The sequence below is a fragment of the Sminthopsis crassicaudata genome, chromosome 2 (genome assembly GCF_048593235.1).
Source record: "Sminthopsis crassicaudata isolate SCR6 chromosome 2, ASM4859323v1, whole genome shotgun sequence".
NCBI classification, from domain to species: Eukaryota; Metazoa; Chordata; class Mammalia; order Dasyuromorphia; family Dasyuridae; genus Sminthopsis; species Sminthopsis crassicaudata.
The window spans coordinates 470,622,700-470,649,721 of NC_133618.1; the positions used below are offsets into that span (position 1 = coordinate 470,622,700).

At 37.4% G+C, this 27,022-nt stretch overlaps 2 protein-coding genes across 6 annotated transcripts in view; one reads left to right on the top strand and one right to left on the bottom strand.

Moving 5' to 3' along the window:
* RALGPS1 (Ral GEF with PH domain and SH3 binding motif 1) overlaps window positions 1-27,022 on the top strand; it is a 652,627-nt gene that overhangs the window by 330,507 nt on the left and 295,098 nt on the right. For all 5 annotated transcript variants that reach the window (XM_074293129.1, XM_074293134.1, XM_074293130.1 and 2 more), the window contains one exon: window positions 5,598-5,724. In XM_074293129.1, coding sequence (XP_074149230.1) covers window positions 5,598-5,724 — 127 coding nt within the window. The remainder of the gene's footprint in view (window positions 1-5,597; window positions 5,725-27,022) is intronic.
* ANGPTL2 (angiopoietin like 2) overlaps window positions 15,712-27,022 on the bottom strand; it is a 52,038-nt gene continuing 40,727 nt past the window's right edge. Inside the window, exons 3-5 of the mRNA XM_074293135.1 lie at window positions 22,193-22,386; window positions 18,945-19,215; window positions 15,712-17,678 (exon numbers count right to left, since the gene is read on the bottom strand). Of these exons, the coding sequence (XP_074149236.1) occupies window positions 17,479-17,678; window positions 18,945-19,215; window positions 22,193-22,386 (665 nt within the window). The 3' untranslated portion in view covers window positions 15,712-17,478. The remainder of the gene's footprint in view (window positions 17,679-18,944; window positions 19,216-22,192; window positions 22,387-27,022) is intronic.

Here is a 27,022-nt window from a genome sequence, read left to right on the forward strand (position 1 = left end):
TCCCTTCTAATCTTGTTTGCATTAGTTTTATTTGTACAAAAGCTTCTTAATTTGATGTAATCAAAATTTTCTATTTTGTGATCAATAATGATCTCTAGTTCTCCTCTGGTCACAAATTCCTTCCTCCTCCACAAATCTGAGAGGTAAACAATCCTCTGTTCCTCTAATCTACTTATGATCTCATTCTTTATGGTTAAATCATGGACCCATTTTGATCTTATCTTAGAATGTGGTGTTAAGTGTGGGTCCATGCCTAGTTTAGCAGATCTTGTCTGGATCACCAACAGGAAAGAAAAGAGACTGTGAGAGTCATTTTTAAAAAATGCATATTGGGGTCTAGCTCTGCTGCCAATAAAAAAACCCTTTCTTTATTAGATAGTAGTCTACTATGCACATATTCTATTTCTCTTCCTGCCCCACATTTCTTATCAAATCCTTTTTAGCTTGTGAGGGAACATCACCATTTATTTACATGTTAATTAGCTTTCAGTCCTCTCTCCCTCCAAAGCAGTCCACAGAAGTTTGCTGTTCATCTCCAACTTTAATGATTCTTTGCCACAGTACAATATTTAATGTCATAATGACCTCTAGGAACCAGAGCCTTTCCATTTCCATGTAATCTGTCCCCTTCTGATGTAGGTTAAAGATTCCTTTCTAATTCCCAGCCCCCATTCTAATCTGCTCAGGTTTTCTCAACCCCCACAAACTGCTTCCTCTTTATCTAAAACCCATTGAATTCTATTCAGTTCTAACCCTGGCTGAAGCTCAAGCCAGAGGTCAATCTGAGACTCCACCCACCTTCAAGATCACCAAAAGCCCCCATTATAAAAAGGGGAACCCTTGAGCCCACTCTTTGCAGGAGCCCCAAACATGGCACCCTTATGCTGGCCATGTTTGCATTCCTGTCCGCCTGGTGCCAGCCTGGCCCTGGCGTCTTTCTATCTTTATCCTTACTTCCAAACCCCAAATAAACCTCTCTTATTAATCTAGGTTTTCAGTTCTGTAAATTCCTTTACAGGTGACTTTGCTCTGCTACTAGACCTCATTTAACTCTGCATCCTTGCGCCAAATCCAAGAGGGTTGCAGGAGAGCTCTATTTGACTCCCTGTACCCCGAACCGCCACTAGACCTCAATTAACCCTAATTTCATTCAGGTACCCCTTACCTAACTCAAATCACTTCCACCCCACTCATCACCAGCTTGCTCCAACCCTGGGCCTTCTCCAGAACAAAGAAGGTTTGCTGGCCTCATGATCAGGCTCTCTTATCATTTCTTCCTCCGCCATGCTCGGAAACAAGTAAACAAGTCTCCAGGGTCCTTATAGGACAAAGCATTACCACCTGCCATCAAGTAGAACCCCAAGGCAAGACATTCACAATCTAATCAACTGAATTTCTCTCCAATCGCTGATACTATGTACTCCCTCCTCTGGGGTTATTACATTCCCTTCACATTCTTAATTCTTGATTCTTAATCTCTGGATACCAATTACAAACCCAATCCCAATTTACCTCCTTCACATCTATCCACCTCAGCCACCCCTTTTCTCTGCCAAGTTCCTGCTCCAAATTGTTCTTTCCATTGTCCCTTTTGGCAAGTTCTGTAATAATAACATTTCCTTTCATTTTAAACCTCTTATTTTCTCTCTCCTTCCATATTATGGCCTCTCTGTGACCTGGCTCCATTTGATCTTCATTTCCCTTACCATCCTTTCTGATACTGGCTACTCTTTAATCCCCATTGGTGGTAGTAGGAAAGTTGGATTACTTAACTCCCCATTGCAACTTCTCTACCCTCCTAAACAACAATCTCCCTTTTGTTTTTTGTTTGTTTGGTTGGTTGGGTTTTTTTTTTTTCTCTTTTCTTTTTGCTGAGGCAAATGGGATGACTTGCCAGGGTCACACAGCTAGGACATGTTAAGTGTCTGAAACCAAATTTGAATTCAGGCCCTCCTGACTTCAGGGCTGGTGCTCTATCCACTTGTGACACCTAGCTACTACCCCCAACCTTTCCTCCTTTAAAGTTTATGCTATCTTAATTTTATCACCCAAACCAGGCCCAGGTAGTTCTCCCTGAGAGAGAAGGCAGGGACCTGCCTCTCCCCTTGAGGAACATTCTTCCTTAACAAATAAGTTCCACAGTCTTTCTTTGCCATCTTGAACAAGATGAGGTGAGATCTTTCGAGACAGTTGTGAAAATCAAGTAAGACTTAATCTACTTCAGAGTTTGAGTAGGCCTGAAGGATTTTGAAGATTGATACTTACTTAAGGCATACTTAAATCCCCTTCCCACCCCTATACTCCCATGACTTTTCACCCTATTTCAGTCAAATATGGGCAACTATGTACTTATTGGTCAAGTTCAATTTCTTGGGTAGTTCCCTCATTTAGAATGTAAGACCCTCAGCCAATGAGGATGAGAGTCAAAGGTGGGAGGGGGTATTTGTTTTAGGGATTAAAAGTGTTAACCCTGCCCCAGAAGGTGGTTCCTCCGTTCCATCACCTGCTCCACTGGTGGGAGGCCCTTCTTCGAGAATGTATAATAAACTATGCTTTGCTTCCAGAGATCTCTCCAGCTGTTTTTTATTAAATGGTGACCCCCCCCCCTCACCATTTCTGAACCACACAATCTCCTGTCTTCATACTAAGGAATTGTAGTTGCATTTATGATTTCTTAAAATAGAGTACTGGAAAACCAGGCTTTGATAAAGCCCATTGAGATCCAAATGGAGCTATGTGACCATACCTTAAACTCAAATCACTCTGACTCTCACTGATTGACCAATAATAGATCCCAGCCCAAGATTAATTTGGGTTTTGCTTGGGTTTTGATGGCTCAGAGTGAGTGTAAATAAATAGCCATGTTTTTCTGTTCTAATCAGAAATCCTGAGGATCTTCCTCTCTCAAATTTGATGTTTTTTTTGAGTAGGCAAAGTTAGTTCTTCTTTTGCTTCTTTTCTTCTGTAGCTTTAAATCACTCAATGTTGCCTCAAAGAAAGTGAGACCTGGGAAAGGCTAAAGATTAAAAGATCAAGATTTTTTACTGTGTCTGTGGGCTTCTCCATTTGTCCTGATTGTGTCTTGTCACTTAACCTAAATAATCCTGGAGAAGAAAGTGAAGCTGATGATTTTCCCCAGTGCAGCCTCATTTAAATCCAATTCACTTACAAGTCAAGATATTTTTCTCCTCATGTCACTGATTCTCTTTTAGAATGAAGGGCAAACAACTAGGGGACTTTAACATATATATTGTTGCTCCCTGAAATTCCTTCTTCCTCAATCTCTTCAATTTCCATGACTTTCTTTTCTATTTTACTACAGTTACATAGAGACATGCCCTTGATCTTGCTATCACCCTCAAATCTTTCATTTCTTGACTAAAAAACTGTGAAATTCCTTTACCTGCTGATGTCAATCTTTTATCATTCCATCTTTCCTTGTCTTATGATCTATAACCCTGATCTTTGTCCATGCTATGATATTTGTTGCTCTATCTCTAATTTCTTTCCCAAGTCATTAACCTTGCATTGACTATATTTTCTTCTCTTCCATATTTTGACCTCTTGGTGAACTAACTCAGTTCTATATTGTATTCTATTCTGGAGTCTTTTGCCTCCTTTTCTTATACTGATCACACTTGTCAAACCCCACTCCTAGATTTCTCTTTCTGTAATTAAATAAAAGTATTGGAGCCTAAGTAAATTTTTGATAGGCTCATTAAAATGTTTGTGGAATGTTTGTGGCAGCCCTATTTGTAGTGGCCAGAAACTGAAAACTGAGGGGATGTCCATCAATTGGAGAATAGATAAATAAATTGTGGTATATGAATGTTATGGAGTATTATTGTTCTGTAAGAAATGACCAGCAGGATGATTTCAGAGAGTCCTGGAGAGACTTACATGAACTGATGCTAAGTGAAATGAGCAGAACCAAGAGATCATTATACACTTCAACAACAATACTATATGAGGATCAATTCTGATGGACGTGGCCATCTTCAACAATGAGATGTACCAAATCAGTTCCAATAGAACAGTAATGAATTTAGCCAGCTACACCCAGCCAAAAAATGAGTGTGAACCATTGCATAGAATTCCCAATCCCTCTAATTTTGTCCACCTGCATTTTTTATTTCCTATTTCAAAGTCTGATTCTTCTTGTGCAGCAAAATAACTGTTTGGACATGTATACATATGTTTTATTTAACATATACTTTAACATATTTAATATATATTGGTCTACCTGCCATCTGGGGGAGAGGGTGAGGGGAAGGAGGGGAAAGTTGGAACAAAAGATTTTGCAATTGTCAATGCTGAAAAATTACCCATGCATATATCTTGTAAATAAAAAGCTATAATAAAAAAAAGGGGGGGAAAAGAAAGTATCCTTGGAAGAAATTTAGGAGCAGACAGATTGACAGTGATGATTTATTCCTTATCCTAGTTCTATGTGATTTTCAATTCTTTTCTACATCTCTTTGTTTTGAAAGGTTTTCATTCCTTATAGCCTATAAATTATTTTTATTTAGACTAATTCAATATTATTAACCACCAATACATATAATAACTCTCTTATTTGTATAAAATCTTGATCTGCATGTATAACAAAGACATACTTATTGAAGAGAACCGAGGATCAGAAAGAAGTGATTTGTCCAAAGTAACATAGCTGTTAAGAGAACCAGGACATGAACTACAACTTTTCACTCCAAGACTGAACATTACAGCACTTAAGTAATGGCAACAGAAGTTGATGATTATGTGGGCAAAAAAGATCAGAGGACACATAGAAAGAAATAATATATTGTTGTTATTATTTTGCTTATGTTTATTTGTATTTTTTAGCAAATTTAGCAAAAAACAGATTGAAGTTCATGATTTCATTGTGAATTTGTTTATTTTTAATTTTTTTTCATTTATTTGGTATTGTCTATTAATTTTACATTAAATTATTTAAAAATAAATGAAGCTAATAGATAATTGGTTGAAGTCATAGCCTCTAAGAACTAGAATGGGCCATAGAGATAATTAGTCCAATCTCCTCATTTTATTGAGAGCAAATATTTATTTATTTTGTGAGAGACTCAGAAGGGTTTCTGAAGGACACATAGTCCAGGCAGAAGCCAAATCCAGGTCTTCCAAATCTAAGCTTATTTCTGTGTCATCTAGCTAGGTTCAATTAGTGTATTTAACGAATCATCTAAAGTGATCACATGTATCAAAATTCACACTACTATTCAAAGTTATAATTCTGTAAAATATGGTCGTTCCAGTTTGATGGAAATATGCTATGCAAATACAAATAATGGAATGACTTCATGGAATTCCTATTTATACTAATTGAAATATAACTTTATCCAAGGAAAAGGAAATGCAAATAAGGTTACCGAGTGTCCCATTTCTATGTGAAATATTACTTTATAAAGTAAAAACTTCTTAATAGTATTCAGAAGGTTTTGGGGGAGACGGGGAAGAGAAAAATAGCCAAAGAAAACTTTTTTTTTTCTGTACTCTGTGATAACTTTTGCTTCCTTTTGCCATATAGTTGTGGTTTTGCTCTCCTCACACTGCTAAATTTTTCTCCCTCATTGCTCTAGCTTTTGAATCGAAAAGACAAGACCACTTTTGAGAAGCTGGATTACTTGATGTCTAAGGAAGATAACTATAAGAGAACTCGGGAGTACATCCGAAGCCTGAAGATGGTCCCCAGCATTCCCTATTTAGGTAGGTGGCTAGGAATAGATCTTCCTCCTTGGGGAAATATGTTCTATGACATTTCTTTGAAATGTCTTATAGTTTCTGACTTTCAAATTGTTTAAATACCCTCCCATGAATGTGGAATATGAAGTAGACCATGGTCTAGTTGAACTTCTTCCTTGGGGAAAGTGAGGCTGCTGATATGGTTCAAATGATAACCTTTCTGGGAGTAGACTTTGGGGAGTTCTCTTCTTATTGGGCCTGATAATAAAATGGTCTGTGTAATGTGTTGCAATAGGAAAAGGATGACCTGGGCTTGAATTATGGTTTTGTCATGTGCCATCTGTGTAACTCTGGAAAATCACATTGCCTTTATGGATTTTTTTCAGTTATAAAATGATGAGGTTGAGCTCATAATCTGTCAAGTCCTTTTTGATTCTACAGTATGGACACCCATTCCTTCTATGCCTGCCCCCAGAGCTCCTGTGAAGTTAGACATCTCATCATCACTTGGAAGAAAAAACTTTGTTGTTCTAATTAAATCAGTAAACAATTATCAAGCATCTACTATAAGCAAGACATTAAGCTAAAATATACGCATACATATATATGTATATAAATATGTGTTTGTATAGAGAGATATGTTTGAATACTGAGACAAAAATGAAGCAATCCTTGCCTAACGTGACTTATAGTATATATAATATATGTCCAAATAGGTAAATAAAAAGTATTTCAAAGGAAAGATGCTAATAACTTTGAGAACCAGGAAAAGTTGCACTGTGTTTTGAAGAAAACAAAAAGACAGAGAAAGGAGTGTTTTCTGAGTATGAGGAGGGAGAAACACAGCATTTGTACAAAGGCTCTGAGATGGAAATAGAATGTCATGGTTAAGGAAATGGCTGTTAGGACATTTTAACTGAAAACAAAAAGTGTTCAGGAGAGCAATATGAAAGTAGACTGGCAAGCTTGGTGAGAGCTTAGTGGGAATAAATGGCTTTAAATATCAGGCCAAGGATTTTGTATTTTATCCTAGAAGAAAGAGAACTAGAGAAGATTTCTGAGTAGTAGGGTGACAGTCATAATTAGTATTTTAGGATGATCAACTTGATAGTTTTTTAGATAATGAATTAGAGGTAGAAGGGGCTGGAAGCAAAGAAACTGATTAAGAAACTATTGCAATGATCCTAGTGAGAAGTCATGAGGTTTGAATTAGAATAGGGGATTGGTAAATGGAGAGAAAAGGACAGATGCCATAGATGTCATGAAGGAAGGATCAATAAGAGCTTGTAGCTGATTGATTAGGGGAATGGAAGGGAGAAATCAAAGGATAGGGAAGTATAAAGTTTCTCCCACGTTTTGAATTTGGATGATCGGGAGAATGATGATACTTTCAACAGAAAAGAGGAAGTTTTGAGAAAATTTTGGGAGAAAGTAGAATGAACTTTGTCTTGAATCTTTTGATTTTGAGATCCAGGACTCCTGGAAATAGATGTCCAAGCAAATGTGGGCTGAAGTTCAGCAGAGAGACATCCCTAGATGGATGTGAAAGCCTTCTACATAGGGACAATCACTAAACTCATGAAATCATCAGTTGAGATAAAGAGAAAGAGAAGAGGAGGGAGCTAAGCTCCTTGAGAGTGCCCAGACTTTCCTTTTATATCTTTGTTTAGAGCTCAATTCTCATTTGTACTTTCTGAGAACTCTTTCTGAGTTCTGTCAGGACTTCAGAGGAGGAAATTGCCTGAACATAGATTCAGGGGAAAAGACCCAAGCACGTAGTTTCCAACTGCTCACTCCCCCGGCCCCCCCCCCAAAAAAAATCTAAGCTTAGTAAGGTGATGCAAGGGAAAGAGCATTGAAGTTGGGGCCTCGGGTCTAGGTTCCAGTTCAGATTCTGCGCTTAACATCTATGTGACTTTAAGCAAGTTACTTTTCTGTAAATTGAGGGTCTTAGACTAGATACCTAGATGATGCAGTGGCTAGAATTTTGGTTTTAGACTTGAGCCAAAGACATTTGCTAGTTGTGTATCCCTAGGCAAGTTAATTAATCTTTCTAAGTCTCAATGTTCTAATCTGTAAAATGGGGGTAATACCACTGACCTCACAAAGTTTTCAAGGATTAAGTTAGTTAATAATATATGTGGTGCACTTTACAAACTTCCAAGTGCTGTATAAGTGCTGTCATCATTCTCATTATTATTGGACTAAATAATTTCTAAGGTCCTATCTACTCTAACTTCATTATTATCACCGTTATTAGTAACATTAGCTCATATTTCTATAACAATATTGATTTCATTCCTATAAAAATATTTTTATAATAATAGAGCAACTTAAAAGCAAAGTTCTTCCTTACAACACTGAAAGGTAGCACTTCTAAAGAAACTTACAGTTCTCAAGACCCATGATTTGTCTTTCCTTAAAGTTACTTCTTTTTCAATCATTTCATTTTGTAGATTTAGAGCAAATTAAATATCCCTGAATCTTAATAACCTGAATAACAAACAGTAATATCTCCTTTGGCCTATAAGACACTCCTTGGCATTCACACTGTCCCATCTGTTAATGTGCTTACAGCTGAAAGGCCTTTTTAGTTTCTGTCTTCTCCTGTTTTCAGAATTTTTAGTTATATTGGTGGAAGCAACAGGATCTGGTGACCTAAGGTAAAGTAATTCACTATGTGGTTTCATCAGGAGATGAAGCCAAACTTTCAAGAGCTTGGATAAGGTACAGTTGTTCAGCTTCACCCTGACTGGTAAAGTTGAGGTGAGTAGATAAGAAAGAATGAGAGCAGCACAAACAGGGACTGAGAAATGAGAGTATTTTTGTTTTCTCCTTCTAGGACACTTTGGGAGTAGATGCTTCAAAGGTTTCAAAAGCCCACTACAATTAAATGCTTCCTTTAAAAGTTCAGATTAAAGCCCTTCTTTGTGTTCCTGCCCTGTGCTATTCTTGATTGTGTCTTCCCACAGGTCTTTCATTGAAAGAGAATCCACTCAACGTGGTAGATGATTGTCCTCTTGCTATTTTAATATCATAGGTATGTGGAAGATCCTTCTGGTATAGCAAATAGAAAGATCCCTAGCTCAGTATTTATAAGTTTTAGACTCAAGCCTCACGTCTAATACTGCTTGTGTAACTTTTGGCAACTTATAACCTATCCAAGTCTCAGTTTTCTCTCCTGTGAAATGGAATGGAAATGGGTGTAGGTAGACTCTGAAGCCCCTTCCTATTCTAGAGCTATGAGCTGATGATCAATCCTACCAGATCAAGACTCTCTTAAAGCACAGAATTTTAGAGTTGGACCTGATTTCACAGCTCATTTTTTTAGCCTTATAGCTAAATAGGAATCCTGTTCCTCTATAGTCTTCCTGACATGAATATCAACTCTCCTCTGCTTGAGAAGTCACCACCTCCCAGGGCAGTCTACTTTACCTTTGGGTAGCTCTCATTGTTAGGAAGTTTTTCCTTGACATTGAGTCAAAATCTATCAATAGGTAGAAGATTTAAGCTTCTGCTCCTAATCCAAGCACAGTATCCTTCTTGGTCAGTGCTTAAAAGTTAGGTAAAGTGATTTAGACAGGTACATTCTTGGTGCATGGTGCACTACTCCTTGAAGAAGCGAGGCTTCCTCTACATGGACAACCTGTCCAACTTGGGAGAATGGTTTCAATAAAACTTTTTCTCTTGAAAGAATGTTTCTCCCTTCCACCCCACCTCCCTTGAAAGGATGTGTTTATCTAAAGAGGAGAAGTTACATAATTCCTGGAAAAGCACATTATAGGAAAAAATGCCTGAAACTTGACCATTCCTTTTCCCTTGGCAGAGTTCCCTCTGCCGCTCTTCATTTTCTCTTAAATTATACTTGGGGAGCAGCAACTGCCCTCACTTAAGATTTTTCATGCTGGGTTGGTCAGCCTCACCAACAGAGTTCAAAAGCTGCTTGACTGTGTATTTCTAGGGTTTGTGTTTTGGTCACAATTAAAAAAAAAAAAAAAACACACCAAAATGTCCAGAGAAAGTGACTGAATAGCAAACTTTCCAAAGGGAATGTGTCTTTTCTTGCCTGTAAGGAAGCTTTCCCATGTTGTGCAGCTGGGAGGGTGTTCCTAGCCCAGGAAGCAAGAGGCTCAGTTCATTTTTCCACATGATCCAGAGCCCGTTGGCTCCATGCTCCTGCATGCAGTCCACGTGCTCACAGTCCTCTTGCAACATAGCTTAAGAAACATGGTAGTGTGGGCACGTTTTTAAAAATAAACAGATTTCCTTTATTATTGAGATATCTTCCAAGTTGCTTCAAAACACTGGAGTCCCTTGCAAAAAGACTATTTTGGTCATTAATGACTGGTTTGCTCATTCATTCAGCAAAGATGCATTTAATAATTTCTGTATTAAGGCATTATGAGGGATGAAAAGAATAAGAAAAAACAATTTCAGTCTACAAGAAATTTTTAGTCTTAGAACTTAGAAGTTTTTTAGGGTACCTAGCAAGAACAGGGTATAAATTAGAGTTTTGTAAGTATAGAAAAGGAATGAAAAGTGCTATCAGAGCATTTGATCGACAGTTCACTTAGTTTACTTCCTTCTCCTTGGGATGATCAAAGAAGGTTTTGTGGAAGAAGAATCTGAGCTGGGTCTTGAAAGATAGGAAGGACACTGTCCCCCCAAAAGGAAAATTATTAGGTTATAAGATTTAGAATAGTAAAGGAGTTTTTAATCATATAATCTTATCCTTTCACTTTATAGATAAAAAAACTGAGAACAAAATATGTTGACTTGTTCAGAGTCACAAAGGTTATAAACAGAAGAAATGGAATTCAGATCTAGCTTCTGTGATTTAAAATATGGACAAGGGTAGTTAATAGAAACATTTCTAGATTATTCCCTAGAATTTGGGAAAGCTAATTATTGAGATGAGAATGGAAATTTAGAATGAAAGCATAATGCAGAAAACCTTAAGTACAGACTCAGAGTTTGGGCTTTATTCAAGAAATGATGGGGACCTATTGAATATTTTTGAGTAGAAAAATGACATGTTCTGAACTGTGAATTGGATGATGAATCTGGTAGTATTTTAGGATGGGTTCAAATGGGAGAGACTGGAGACAAGGAGAAGAATTGGAAAGTTTTTACATTAGCTCTAAGAAAGAGCTAATGAGCTTGTGAAAGAAGATGAGGATATACTGGAAAGACTTATATGAACTGATGCTAAGTGAAGTGAATAGAACCAAGAGAACATTATATACAGCAACAAGATTATGTGATAATCAACTGTTATGAACTTGGCTCTTTTCAACAATGAGGTCATTCAAGGCAGTTCCAATAGACTTGTGATGGAAAGTGCCATCCACATCCTGAGAGAAAAGTGTGAAGGCTGAATGTGGATCAGAGCATGGTATTTTCGTCTTTTTGTTGTAGTAGTGGTTGCTTGCTTTTTTTTTTTTTTCTTTCTCATGTTTTTTCTCTTTTAACCTGATTTTTTTCTTTTGCATAACATGATGATATGTGAATATGTTTATAAGACTGCACATATTTAAAATCTATTGGATTACTTGTTGTTCTGGGGATGGCAGAGGGGAGAGGAGAGGGAGAAAAAATAGGAACATAAAGTTTTGTGAAGACCAAAGTTGAAAACTATCTTTGCATGTATTTGCAAAAATAAAATACTATTAAAAACAAGAAAGAAGATGGGGGCATAGCAGAATTGAGAAAAATATATGGGAGAAACTATAACAGACTGATTGTGAGACAAGGGTAAAGGAGAAGTAGGATGATTTTGAGGTTGGATTCTTAGTCATTAAGAGGAAGAGAATATGATGATGCCATTGATAAAATAGAGAAATGTGATGAAATGACCGCTGCTCAGTTACAGGAAGGAGAGCTAGGAGATATTCTGGATATGCTGTAGCTGTAAAGATTTTTAATTTTAATTATAGCAAAAATATGAAGTCTTCAGGGTTCATCCTCTCACCCCCAAGCCGATGACTCATGGTATGATAGGGAAGTAATTAAAATCAGGAGTGGCCTGTTGCCAGTAAAGAGCCTGGTCAGGATCCAGGTCCTAAATGTCCAACAAGACTTCTGGTCAATTCGATTAAAAAACAAAAACCTTTATTAAACAACTACTATATGTTCAATGCTGGGAACTAAAAGATGAAAATATACATCATTTTCTTTTGGGGAAAGTATAGTTTAAAGGGAATATAATAATGTATATCTCTAGGTATAATTGACATAGAGTGTAATAGGAACAAGGGGAAGATCTAGACAAAGGGCTTCAGGAAAATCTGAAGAGAAAGAGTTCACTTTCCTCTGGAATAGCAGTGTAATGTCCTGGTTAGCTCTCTGGAGTTCTCAGGACCAGCCTTGGTTTCAGCAGAATAATCACAAGAATAGTCAGGAATAAAGTCCAAAGTCTTTATTATCTCCTTCACAGTCTTTCTCCCTTGCCTGGGGCTAGGCTAGCTTTCTAGGGGACCTTCAGATGGGCCTTGGTCTTAATGGAGAAGTAATGAAGACAGGACAGCCACCAGGATGTCTTCCAGTCTGTCCTCCAGCCTCCAGTCCTCTATCTTCTATCTTCTCTATCTCTGAGTCCTTCTTAGTCTTTATATGCTCTATTACAATTACATCATTAAAAATATAATGATGCATACACTGCATGTGTGAACTTAGAGAACCATTACATCACACACAAGTACTAAGTATATGTAAACTAGATACCCATTGTCTCATCAGTTCCTCTGAGTTAATACCTTGTTTCAAGTATACTTCTTTTAAGTATACTTTTCCAGAGTTCTGGCTTCTGCATAGCAGTTCTGAAATTTTTTTGGTCTCAGGACTCCTTTATACTCTTAAAAGATTATGGAAGATGCCCCTTTTCCCCTCTAAAGAATTTTTATTTAGTTGTGTTTATCTATCATTATTTACTGTGATTAGAAGTAAAAATATTTTTGTACCATTATGAAAATTGTTTTTACCTCACACACCTCCTGAATGGGTCTTGAGGACCCCTAAGAGAAGAGCCTGTTGCTCTTAGAGGATCAAAGGAGATAGATACTTCAACTGGGACAGGAAGGAAGAGAAAGATTTCAAGATGGAGTCTACAGGTTCTGGACCTTGTCTGTTCTTTGCTGGCTGCCTTAGGACAAGTCCCTTATACTCTGCCTAGGAGTGGTAGATCTCCACAGGCCTGAACACATTACATTGTAGCCATGACCCTGCAAGCTTGGTTTTCCTTATAAGTTTCTGGATCTCATTATGTCCTGGAAAGCTTGTATTGTAAGGACTGATAATAAGGACTAAAATCTGTGCCCCAGTACTGAAGTACCCCAAACTGAAAGGTTTCTTTGCACTTTGTAGGGAGACTTAGGTGCATCCTAGGATATTTGTATTCATTCACCTTAGGCCCCAGCCTCACCAGGGCAGCCAACCTTACCTGCGATATTCAATGAAAGTCCATAAGAACTATAAACTATCCATTCTTTCTCAACTACCTCCACAAATCATGCCAGATGAGTCTCTTCTTTGTCTCTACATGGCTCTTCCCTGAACATCCCCAGGGTCTAGAATCAGAGGACTTTTCTTTAAAGAGGGAGAGAGGAGCTCAGCACAGTCTTCTTCCCATTTCCTTCTAGCTATAATATTTTTGGACTTTTTTTGGGCATCTCCATCACCTTCCCTCACCCCAGATTCCCTTACCTCCTCCCCACTCCAACTTTTCAGTTTCCTTGTATCTTTCCCCTTAGATTGTAAGCTCCTTAAAGGCAGGGACTATCTTATTACTTTACTTATATTTGTATCCCAGTATTTAACACAGTGCCTGGCACATAGTAAGCACTTAATAAATATTTATTAACTGACTGAATGAGGAACTAAGTTTGAATTCTGGGTATTTACACTTGCAAACTGTATAATAATGGGCAGGGCCCTTACCCTTTCTGGACCCATATCTAATCTCTTTAAAATGGACCTCCACTGATGGTCTGAAATTCCATAATCCAATAATACTAAGAGTTTCTTGAGATCTTGTAATGACTGATTCCCTGACTTCCACTTTAGGGAAGGAAATATATTTCTCATTCCTGATGTGATGCATTCCTGGAGAATTCACAACATTTTTATAAGACAGGATCCATTCTGGAGTTTAGTCCAGGCATGTGACACATAGATAAATTAGTTGAATAAACATTTATTTTGGGACTATTGTTTTAAGATCTAAGTTCTTAAAAGTAGGGGATCTAGAGGAAATAAAAAAAATTAAATTACACTTATAGTAGCCTATGCTGATTTAGAATTTTAAGGTTTTTCTCATAGAAGTTTTTTGAGATAGTTTAAGCTCCCCATTTTACATATTAGAAAACTGAAATTGAGAGAGCCTAAATGACACATGGTTACCATAAGTATTGGAGCCTGTTCTGAAACCCAACTCATAACTTCAAGCTTAGTACTCTTTCTAATGTACCTGTAGCATGTCTTTCACAAAGAAGTTGGCATATGAGCTGACCCACATGAGTTAGCAGGTGAAGAGCTCTTACACGGTTAAGTTTTGACATATGGCTCATGAATACACTTATGTTCATAGACTGCAATTGTGTTTGTCATTTTCTTATGTTATATTTGTGAGGTGGTTATCTTGGCTATAGTAGATTTGGAGACTTTTGGCAATTTTGTTGATGCTGATATTTCTGGGGCTAAAACATCTTTGTCTAAGACAAAGGAAGTCATTATTGTTTAAGGGGTCAGAAAGAACCCCTTTGTGCTCAAGAATAGTCTGTAACATGAGGATATTCTGGCCTTGAATTTGGAAGATCTTTAGATTTCTATTCTTCAACTTTCATGACTTTTCCATTCACTGGAATCAGAACTGCATCTTCTTCCAGTTGCTTTCTATAGGGGAATTCCTTTTTCTATTGTCTGTAAGTCTGTTCTCAAATGGGGAATTTTAGTACCCTATTTAGAGTAAGAGCCTCATTCCTGTATCTCCAGATTAAAAGGCAATTTTTATTGGAAAATTGCATAGATTCCCAAGTTTCCTTTAAAATAAATGAGAAAAGCCTATTATGCATATCACCTGTACAGCTATCCAGAAGATCTCATTTTTAGGTCAAGAGTATCAGTGGATGTGGCTGCATGTCTTGAGTCAGAGCTAGAGCTTGAAATGAGCCAGAAGTGAGATATCAGCTATAAAAATGAATTTGGTCTTGGACTCCATTTATACTAGCATACTGTTCATTAAAAGGAAATAATAGTTCCACTATACTCTGCCCTTGTTAAAACATTATCTAGAGCACTATGGTTAGAAGTGGGCATCATATTTTAAGAAAGGTATTGATAATCTCTAAAATGTTAAGAGGAAAGTGATTTTGATATGGGGATTAGAAACATTGCCATATAAAGATAAATTGAAACAATTGGGAAAATTTAGTCTGAAGACAAAATTTGGAGTCAGGGGATCGGCATGATAGCTTTCCAATATTTAAAGGGTCACTTATTTTGCTGAAATAGTGCAGTAGGTAGATAAGGAGAATTATATCTAACTGCAATTATATCTAGAGTGCAATGTAAGGAAACATTTCCGAGCAGTTAAATTTTTTCCAAAATAGAAAGGGCTATCTTGGGAAGAAATGGGTTCCCCCTTCATAGAGGTTTCCAGATGAAATTACACTTGTTGGGAATGTTTTAGTAGAGATTCTTATTCAGGGAGGGATTGTACTGGGGAGCTTTCCACTCTGAGGTGCTGAGATTTTGTAAAGAAACATGAAGACTCTTGGGGCATTTTGATCCGAGCAAAGGTGCCATGATACTACATATCTAAGGAAACTTCAGATCATTTTATTGAAAAATTCACACACATCTTGCTTCTTTTCAATGGCCACATTTCATCTCACTTTATGCCAGTAAATCTATTCTCCATTTTTTCTCATTTCCTGTTTTTATTTAAAGAGGATCCCATAGGTTAAGCATTTGGAAGAAATAAAATAATAAAGGCACCATATGAATACATCAAAATAACATTTGTGGATTTTTATTGCAGATTTGTGTCATTACAAGGATAATTTGGGAATATATTAAAAAAACCTACTTTTTATATATACAACACATGCTACATCAGACATCACTTTAATATACATCATACATTTTTCGAGAAATACTGAGGTAATAAGGGAAACAGGCACACACTTATGTATGTACAGCATATAATAAGGCATGGGGATCTCACAGATTTAGTGTGTCATATGGTGAACTGCCAAGAGCTTCACCAATTGTTATCCCATCATATTATTTTACTTTCCAACATGTCCTATGATAACATTAAGCTAGAAAATTACATCAGCTGGCAAGATTGATAGGGTCAAGGTTCTGTAAGGCAGTTGTGTTCTTCACAAACAAATTGGCAAATTCCTTATTGGGTAGGGGAGGAAAAATAACTGAATGAAATTGTTTTCTCAAATGAGTAAAGTGATCTTGCATCTAGAAAACAGGCATCAGAGTTTTGTTGGTATTGTCCATTAGTGTTCAAGACATAATGGGTTGGTTTTTGTCTGGAACCATTTTCTGGATTAAATATCTAGATACTGACTAAACTTAGATATAGCACATGGTAAAAGATGCAGTTGTTATTTGTGTGAAGGCTGAAATGGTGTATTGGTTAACCTATGAATGAAAATTTACTCTTAAGCTATAAACTTAACACTGACTGACTTCTTTCCTGACCAGAAGCTTAGGCCCCAACTCACTTTCTGCTCAGGAGCTTAGGAGTCTAAGACTTCATTCTGAAAGAATGCCCTGACTAGAAGGTGCTTCTAAGAGGAGAAGGATGGAGCCTGAATAATCATTATAAGGAATGGAGAAATGTAGTTAAGGACAGTAGCAATTATTGAGGAGGAAGAAAGATCTGTGCCTTATCATGCTGAAAGATTAAAGAGATGTTACAACAAAGAACATGGAAAAATAGAAGAGTAGAAACAGAAAGAAAGTCCCTGAAACTTGGTTGAATACCAACAGGATGCCTTGACAGAGAAAGCTGGGAACCTGCTGTTCTGAGACTTGAATACTAAGGATGATTCCATAGCATCTCAGAGTTAGAAGGGACTTCAGAGGTCATCTAGTGCAATGAGTGTCTTTGCATGGTGGACACACACTCACTTGCTGGACTATTCAAGTGCATCCTTTCTCAATTTGAGATAATGAAGCATAAATTGAGTTTAATCTCACCAGTAGCCGATTGTGGATTTGTCAAGTGCTGTATGTTGTTTCAAAGGAGATAGTTTCCTATGACGAAGATAATTGACCAGTTTGTAGTAGCTCAAACACTTGAGAACTGAAATCATATGTTCATATGTATGTGTGTATTATATACATATATATATATATATACACACTTGTTTAACAGCATATGTTAAAGTATATTCTTATGTAAAATAAAAATATTCTGCTGTTATGTGTTCCCAGTATTGAGAGGTAATTCTTAGAAAAGCTATCTATCTGCAGTCCTACCCTTTTCCTCTTCTGTTTATAAGAACGGGCTACATTAGTTGCTTCCTGGCATGAAGAAAGGTTTCACGGGCAGAAAATACTGCATCATTTGAATTAATTTATCTGTGGCAATGATTTATGAAAATCAGATGCAGCAACAAGTCCTTGCTTCCTTCTAACAAACTTCAAAGATCTAGCATTCCAGGCTGCAGAAGAGATGATTTCTGGAGAGTTTTCTCAGCTTTTGCTCAGGCTAGGTGGTGGCAGATGGGAGTCCAAGATGGAAGAGAAAAGCTTCTTTTAGTGGAACGTGTTGGGATTTGGTCTAATCATCATCACCACTTTCTTAAGAGAATAAGACCCTCCTCGGAATTCAGCCCAATAGACTCCATCCTGATAGCGACTGCGATAATGACCTCCTCGATACCAAACCCCATTGAGATTGGAATGGGCGCAGGCATTGTACCACCAGCCTCCTTTCTGGTAGTGAGCACAATTTCCTGGAGGAAAAAAGCAGAAAAATAGGTGAAGTTTACCCACAAAGAAGGGTATATTTAGCCCAGTTGCTCTTCTATGTGTAATGAGGTTCACTCTTGAATTAAATTAGCAGAGAGTATTCCTGGCAGAAAGAAAAAAAAATCAGATTCTCCGACCCTCACATGAACATGGGGCAGTCTTCCCAGTTTCACAGAGACATGAGAAGGCACCTGGAAACAGTTCAGGAAAGGTGGCTTTATTTTTTCTTGAGGATGAGTGTACTGGCAATAGTATAATGGCAATAGTCAAATCAAAAGAATTGTTTGGTTTTATTTATCTTGTCAAACATTTCCCAAATACATTTTACTATGATTCAGATTATATTGGAGAATCCTGCAGATTGCTGCAAATGAGTTCTGTTTTATAGTATTTCTCAGAAAAGATCTTTCATTTACTGAACACTTCATTTTGGGGGCTCACTACTTCATCAGGTAGCTATGGTTCAGAAGCTCTGATTATTAGAAAGTATTTCCTTATATTGAACTAATATCCATCTTCATGTAGCTTCTATCCATTAATCCTAATTTTTTTCTGGGGCTGCATAGTTCTTCTATAGGTGAATCTTTCTGCTGTTTTAAGTTAGGGATCATATTTGCATTTCTCCTCCCTTCCCTACCATTGTCCTTCTAAATCTTTTGTTCTCAACTCCCTACGCCACATTGCCTTTTGAAGTTCTTTTCTTTCTTTCTTTTTTTATTATTATAACTTTTTATTGACAGAACATACGCTTGGGTAATTGTTTACAACATTATTGATTGCATTCACTTCTATTCCGACTTTTCCCTTCCCTCCCTCCAACCCCTCCCCTAGATGGCAAGCTGTCTTATACATGTTAATTAGCCTTTTGAAGTTTCTGAAGTAAAGTAATTTATTTCAAGTTTTCCTTTTCTCATTACTACTGTAGCCTTAATCATCCTTTCCTGTGAAGAAATATTGCTATGATTTTCCTACTTCAAAGAGAGGAACCCACCAGCAGATACTTTCCTCTCCCTCAACCCCCATATAACTGTCTTCAACCCCTTCCTGGCACCCAGAAGTGATCCCTGTCAGGGGGCTCATGGAATCACCAAATATAAAGCTGGAAAGAAACTCAGGGATCACCTAGTCCAACCACCATATTTTGTGGAGGAGGAAACTGAATGGGTAGATTAATGGCTTTACAATTGACAATCTGAAATAGATGTTTCCATCTAAGACAGTTGTGAAGAACTGTCTGTGGATTCCCATACCTGTGTAGACGTCATGGTCTCTATCCAGCGTGGTAAACTGCTTCCCGTTGTGCCAGGTGAAGGAGTCACCAGCATTGCCATTATACCGCCCCAGTCTCAATTTGTAATATTCACTTTCTGGCTCCAGGCGGAAGCTTGCATATTCTGCAAATACTTTTCGGCCAGACCAGTCTTCCATTGTTACAAGCAATTTGTAGTTGGCTTGGTTTGTAAGCCAATAAATGTTTTCTAGACCCAGCCAATACTCTCCATCAATGTTACCAAATCCTTGCTGTAAAGAAAGAGACAGTATTACCATATGCAAGCAAGAGGACCTGTCACATCTGGTAAAATGGCTGACCCACCCTTTGGCAGTGTTTTTTGTAAAAAAAAAACAGTTTATGCTTTGGACTTATTTCCTCTTCAGTAAATTAGCAGATTTCCTGCTTTGAAGGTAATTCCCTGAAGCTGTCACCATGGGTTAAGTTCATACAGGCAGTCTGAAGAAAATTTAGCCAAGAAGACAAATGGAATATGGAGTATGCTCTCCCTTCCCACACAATCTCTCCCTTCCCCTACTTTTTATTGTCATATTAACTCTCAAAAAATGGATGGGGTCCAGTAAAATTAAGCAAATCCAGGTTTGGCACCCAGGTCTGATAATCCCTCTTTGTTGTTGTTCACTTGTTTCAGTTCTCTCCAACTCTTCATGACCCCATTTGGGATTTTCTTGCAAAAATACCCATTTGACATTCCCTTTTCCAATATGTTTCCCACATATTTTACAGGCAAACAGGATTAAGACTGGAGTCTGGAAGATATGGATTCAAATCCTGTCTTTACAATACTTGGTTCCTCAGTTAACTCATTTGTAGATTGAAAGGCTTAGCCTGTAGGGTCTCTAAGATCCCTTCTGGTTCTAACTATAATCCTATAATTCTGTGAGATATGAATTTGAGAAGAGAGCTGGTTTAGGGAAAGAATGAGAACTTAGTTTTAGATATGCTGAGTCTGAGATGATTGAAAGAAATATGTAGGAGGCAGAAGTAAGAGCAAGGGGCCAATGCTAAGCCTTGAGGGCTGCCTACAGTTAGGTGGAAAGAAGAGGAGCCAGCAAAGAAAAAAAGAAGAAGGTTGAAAGAGAACCAGTCTCATGTAATAAAAGGGAAGCCAAAGGAAGAAAATTTCGAAGAGGACAGTATGGTCAACTGCCAGATCCTGGAAAGAGATTGAGAAGAAAGTAGCATGACCATTGGATTTGGCAATGAGCATTGCCAGCCTTCAAAAAAGCAATTTCTGAAAGCCAGATTAAAGGAATTAAGAAGGGAGAGAGTAAGATGTTTTAGAGGCAATAGGAATATGGACTAGCTAGAGAATTTTGGTGATGAAAAGAAAAAAAAATAGGATAGTGACCAGGGAATGGGGGAAGGGAACTTGCATGGGTAATTTTTTTTTCAAGATGGGGATATCTCTAAGCTGATATATTATGCAAAAACAAATGCTATGTTATAGCAATTATGACAATTTAATATGATCAGCTATAACAAAGCTTCTTAAACTGTGGGTCACGACCTATATGGAGCTGCATAACTGAATGTGGGGAATTACAAAATCATGATTTATTATTAGTAAATGTTTGATTTGTATACTATTTTATATACCTGTGTACCTAGGTTCACATAAAAATTTCTCGATTGAAAAGGGGTCATGAGTAGAAACAGTTAAAGAAGCACTAATCTATAATTAGTTCTTGAGTTATTTTCCAGTAGATGGGAAGAAGATGGGAGAAGGGGTGTTTAAGGTGAACCTGAGAAGGTAGAGATAATAGAGAAGAGAGAATCCTCCCACTTGTAACCAATCTCAGCAGCTTCTGACTAACCAGGTATGTGAAGAAGCATCTTGGCAATCTCAGTAATTAGAGTAGGTGTCTTTGGTTCAGTAAAAGTATGAGCTTCTTTTCTGGTGGAAAAAACTCTGAATCTTCATCTAGACCTTAGAATGGAGGACTTTCACATACTTAGGGAAGGAATAAGGAATTTTCCAATATCTATGGTTGGGATGTGAAACAATTTTCTAGGGCTAGAAGTTATAGTGTTCTCAGAAGTGAAAGTATAGGTATTTTCCATACACAGGGTTGGGGGCAAGTATTTTTACTCTGGCCAGGACTCATAGAAGGGGTATTTTCCATGCCTTGGGTTCATATTAAGGATATTTTTCCACACTTAAGGATAGAAAGAAGGATATGTATCACACACAGGGATGGAAATGAATTTTTTTTCCTTACCCAGGGATGAGATTAAGGTTTTTTTCTCCCAAACCAAGATAGGAGTAAGAGTATTTTCCACATCTAAGGCTAAGACTGAAAGTTTTATCACATTCAGTATTGTGGGTAAAGGTATTTCCTATAACCCAGATATAAACTCCAATTTCATCTCATGAGACTTGTAAAGAAAACAGTTGAATGACTGGGCTTCTACTAGTGATTCAAGAGGCTCAAAAAGAATAAGATAGTTCTTAGTGGAAGGCATTTTTCTACATTGTATTATAATGAACCTCTTCATTAGATTTATATGTTAGCTCTTTGTAATTCTTGACCTTCATCCTGAAAATATCTTTGCAGGTAACATTTAACAAAGTGAATTTGGGTTTTTTTTCTGTTTTTTGTTTTGCTAGTGTGTTTTTTCTAAAGAGATGACATACTTCTCTCAATGAAAAGTCCTCCCTTCAAAATCAATGGAGTTAATAGCTTTTTCGTCAAATCAACAAGAAAGAAATATTTATTTATCCTTTATTATGTGTCAGACCTTATGCTAAGTGCTAAAGATACAAAGGAGGGCAGAATAATCCCTATTCCCAAAGAGTTCACTTTATAATGGAGGAAGATATGTAAATGACTACATGTATACAAGCTATTCCCAGGATAAATGAATGGTAAGCTTAAAGGGAAGAAGCTAATTATTATATATGTTTGGGGAAGAGAATAGAGCAGGGTTTTCATAGCAGGTGGGATTTGAGCTGAGTCTTGAAGGAAGTCAGGGAAGCTAAGAGGCAGAAAGAATCAGAGAGAGAGTATTTCACATATAGAAGACAGTGAATGAAAGTCAAGAAATGAAGTGCCATGGGTAAGAAAAGTGTAATAAAACTGGAAAAGCACAAAGGGCCCAGGTTGTGAAAGACTTCTTAGATTTCATATTTGATCCTGAAGGTGGTAGGAAGCCCCTTGAGTTGACTGAGTGGGACAAAAAAAGATGAATGTCATTGGCTCTTACCTTATAAGTCTCCCAATTCCGGAAAAAGTTGACAGATCCATCAAGTCGTCTCTGTATAACAGTCCAGCCTCCAGGGTCATGTCTCTGGTCACACCAAACCTGCATGAGTCGATTAGTATTTTCAGGTTTCACAAGGTAGATGGAGCTGGTGTCATGGCCATCTTCCAGTGCTTGAAGACAATCTCTCCATGGGCCTGTGTGAACAAAAACATGGTGGTCTATCACAGAGTGACCAAGAATGGTCATAAATGCCACTAATCTGTGATTATCTCTTGAATCTCCATCCCCAGTGGAAACTTCCTGGAAATACCCTGGTTTGTGCTGGACAACAAAAGAAACCAGGATGTGTAGCTTCAGAGAAACAAGGTATTTTTATCCCACCTAGAACAGTACCTCTAGACTCGACCATTTGAAAAAACAAAAACAAAAAAAAAAACATTTTAAGTCTCTTGAGGAATTAATCCTACCCTAGAACACCTACCTTGATCAAGCTGTCTTGATTGTTCCCTGAATGAGCACAAACACAATCACTTTACTCTATTTGTCTGACCCAGACCACCAGAGACCATGCTTTATATTCCCTCTCAACATCTACCTTTCCACCATGAATCATGAATATATCCTCTTCCTTGATGTCCTTTTCCTGTTCCAGTCTTGAAAATCAAATCAATACTACCATATTAAAATTGTTCCTGAAAAGGGCATGCCAATTAACTACTCCATGGCTCAATCTACCTTGTGATTCCCCAGACACTCCCTTCTTTAGCTTTCATTCTCATATACGTTATTTCTTCCCCTCCCTACTCCTGACCTCCACCAGGATGCAAGGTTCTTGAGGGCAGGAACTATCTCAATTTTATATTTGTATTCCTGGTGCTTAGCACAATGCCAGGCACATCGTAAGTCCTTATTAAAAAGGGTTTTTTTTACATTCATTTCCCACTCGTTCATTAGTTTTTTTCCTGCCTTTCATAGTACACATAGCCATTGTCCTAAAGAAACACTTTATAAATCTGAAAGAACTCTATAAATGTGCATGGTTCTTAACTATTATTCATAGTAAAATTATCTTCAGAAGGGAACTTCCTTTAGCTTTAGCCTCATTTCATACCCCCAAACTCCTCATTTGTTTACTTATTTGGCACTTAATATGGCATGTACTTTAATGTGCTCTGCTCATTCATTGGCTGACTCTGGCTGCCTTCCCAGGCTCCTGATGGAATAGGAGACATGGCAGTGAGGCTGCCATTTCCCCACAAAATGTCAGCAAACAATATTGACTTTTCTGTCCCGTGATTCCAATTCTTGTTTGCTGTCCTCCTCATAATAATTTTTTAAAAATGAGTGGTGGAAGCCATCTTAAACATGTTGCATATCCATGGGGGAGGGAAACCAATGAGATCTGCCATAGGGAAAAGAAATTAGGTGATTTGTAAGGATATAGCCATAAGTTCATAGTATGAATAGGGTGACCTCTATCATTTTATGGCGTTAAAGACAGGTGAAACTGATTATTGCATGTATATCTGACAGAGGATGTTAGTAATATGATAATGCCAAAAAACTATGGAGAAAACTATTTTAAAAGCCCTTCCTCTCCCACAAAACCACTCAAACTATCCCCATCTAATTAGCCTTATATTGGAAAGACATTTTTTAATGAAAAGATTTGCAACTCTCTTCCCAGAAAATTAATTATTATAAATATGATCTCAATTTGTCCAAAACTAAGTTTATTATTTTTGTTTGCCCAGTTCATTTCAATAAGCAACTACTATGTTCCAGGTGTTATGTGTAGACAAAAAAAGAAAAAAAAAAGCCAACTCTGCTCTCAAAGAGCTCTTCCTTATGATGTGTTCTTTCTATTCACTATTCACTTTCTATTCTCTTATGTTCTCCACCTAGTGGTTATTTTTAACTCTTCTTTTTTCCATTCTTCTATCCAATCTGTCTCCAAGTCATGCTATTTCTACCTCCATGATATCTTTTATATCCATTCCTTTTTCTTATGTCCCACTGCTAAAAACCAGAACTAATCACTAGGGTCAGACATTTAGGTCTCCCCCCATGAGGGGGAATTGAGCACTTCTTGCTGATGGCAGTCCAGAGCCCACCCTCTCTGTGCCTTGTGCTCTGCTGAATCTATACCCCTAAGAAAATAGGACAAAGTGAGATCATAAAATGGAGTGGCAACAGGCTGCCTCTCCTTCCCATCACCACTGTACAGACTGTCCACATACTACCACTTCCCACTCATTTCCTTTTCCCTAGTTGTTTTCTTCATGTACTGCTCCTCCCAATCCATTGCAAGTTTTCTGCCCTGTTGTATCTCTACTCCTAACACACAAATGTTGTTGCTATTTAGGTGAAGGTTATTGTTACTAAATACCTGAGCTATTTTAATAAGTTCTTAAAATATCTACTTCTTTTCTCTATTCCCTTTCCAATCCATTTTGTTACCCTAATCTTCCTTATATATAGATCTGGAAATGCTTTTCCTCATCTCAAAAACCTCAATAACTATTTACTACTGAGTAAGTTTAGATTCCCTTGCTTAGTATTCAAGCCTCTGGACAATTGGGGTGACTCTCCCCACCCTATTCACACCCTTCTTCAGCCTTATCTCATGTTACTCCCTTCTAAACCCACTGGACTAACCTCTGATCCCCAAACACTCCCTCTGTGTTTCTATCTTCCTGCCTTTCCTCACATCATTCCCTAGCGGAATGTCTACCCTCCCACTCTTTCCCTGATGAGTTCCTATCCATCTTTTAATCCATCAAATGATACCTATCCTGAACATTTCCCTCATGAATAATAATAGTTCCCACTTACAGAGTATACTAAAACTGAAATTGGCTGTAACCTTTCCATTGGACTTTACTTAATATTTACATAGCACTTTGTTTTGTAATTCTCTTTTGTGTTTGGCTAGTGGGGAAAGGAAGAAAATAAATATTTATATAAAATCTACTATGACTATAAAATCAACGTTGATATCTTATTCTCCACTACTAAACTTATTCCTTGTAGGTAAGGACTATGTCTTACTTCAATTTCATCTTCCTTGGTGCCTAGATCGATACTCTATTGAATTGAACTATTTGATTTCAACTGATAATCATGATTCCATGACAGCCAACAAAAGATATCATGATCTGTTAGGCTATATTAATAGAAATAGCATCTGGCACAAAAAACATTATAGTCCCTCTGTATTTTGCTGGTATAAAATCTGGTCTGGAATGCTATATGTCAGGGGTTCTCAAACTATGGCCCATGGGCCAGATGCGGCCTGCTGAGGACGTTTATGCGGCCCGCAGGTTATGGCAAATGGGCTGAGGGGCAGAGACAGAGTGTAAGCTTTTGTTTTTACTATAGTCTGGCCCTCCAATAGGCTGAGGGACAGTGAACTGGCCCCTATTTAAAAAGTTTGAGGACCACTGCTATATTTGATTGTGAGAACCATATTTTATGAAGGATATTAACAAAGTAAAGTATATGTTTGGTTTTGAATACCATATTTTACTAAGCATATTTTGAAGAAAGTAAGCAAGAGGTGGAGAAGACCAAAAACCTACTCTAGAAGGATTGGAGGAACTGAAATCTAGATGGCCCAATGGGGAAAGTACTTGATGTAGAGTCAAGAAGACTTGAATTCAGACACTTATTACTCCTGGGCAAGTCACTTAACTTCTGTTTGCTTCATGTTTCCCATCTGTAAAGTGGGCATATTAATAGCACCTACTTCTCTGGGTTGTTCTGAAGATAAAATGACATATTTATTATTCATAAAGTGCTTTGTAAACCTTAATGCTTTATGAATACTAGTTGTTATTATGTTTAGCTTAAAAGAAAGAAAATTTAGGGAGGGAATATAATTTTTTTTTTAAGTATCTAGAGGGATGTCATGTAGAAATCAAACTAGACATAATCTTATTAGTTCCCAAGGTCAGAACTTGTATTGATGGATTAAAGCTAAAGCAAGATTTGATATAAGACCAGCAGCAGCTGTCCAAAAGTAGAGTAGATTGCCCCAGAAGATTATAAACTCTTATGTCTAGAGGTCTTCAGGCAAAAGTTGGATGACTAGTTGTCAGAGATACTATAGAGGGGATTCCTTCTTAGGGACCCATGAAACCAGATGATTGATTGTAAGTTTCTGTGATTTTGTGAAGAAGTACTTTTTTTTTTTTTTTTTTTTTTTTAATGAAGAGAAAGAATTTAACATACTTGAAGTTGCTGGAATATTTGCTGTGGAACTTCTGCCAGATGGAATGCTAGATTAGTAAGAGTGTTTGCTTTTAAAGTAAATTATTTGAACTAAGACTCAGTGGAATTTTTAAGATCATGAAAAAATATTGAAATATTTTAAAAACTACAATCAATTTTTGTTAATGAAGCAGAATTTAAAATGTGCAGTAGGCAAACCTTTTCCTTTGGAAAACTCCAAACAGCTCCGCCAGCGCTGACTTTGGCTTACCTTCTAGAGGGTAATTTAGAACTGGATCCTTTGCCAATAATAACACTGGCATCCAGAATGATAATGGAAGGAGAAGCCTAAGCCGACAACCCAGACATTTGCTTTTTCACACGGATGTTTGAAGGCTGGCTACATTAAGACTATATTTAGACTCTGGATAACTTATGGTATAACCTGGCCCAAGTGAAAGGAAGTGTGCCCACCATTGCTAGATGGAACATAAGTTTGACTCTGAATATAATTTAATCTTCCCTGACATTACTAACTATGGGGGCTTTGAATACAAGCACTTGCCTACATTTTCCAGCCATAGGCTGGGGTAAAATATCTTTGTATAGTGGGGTTTA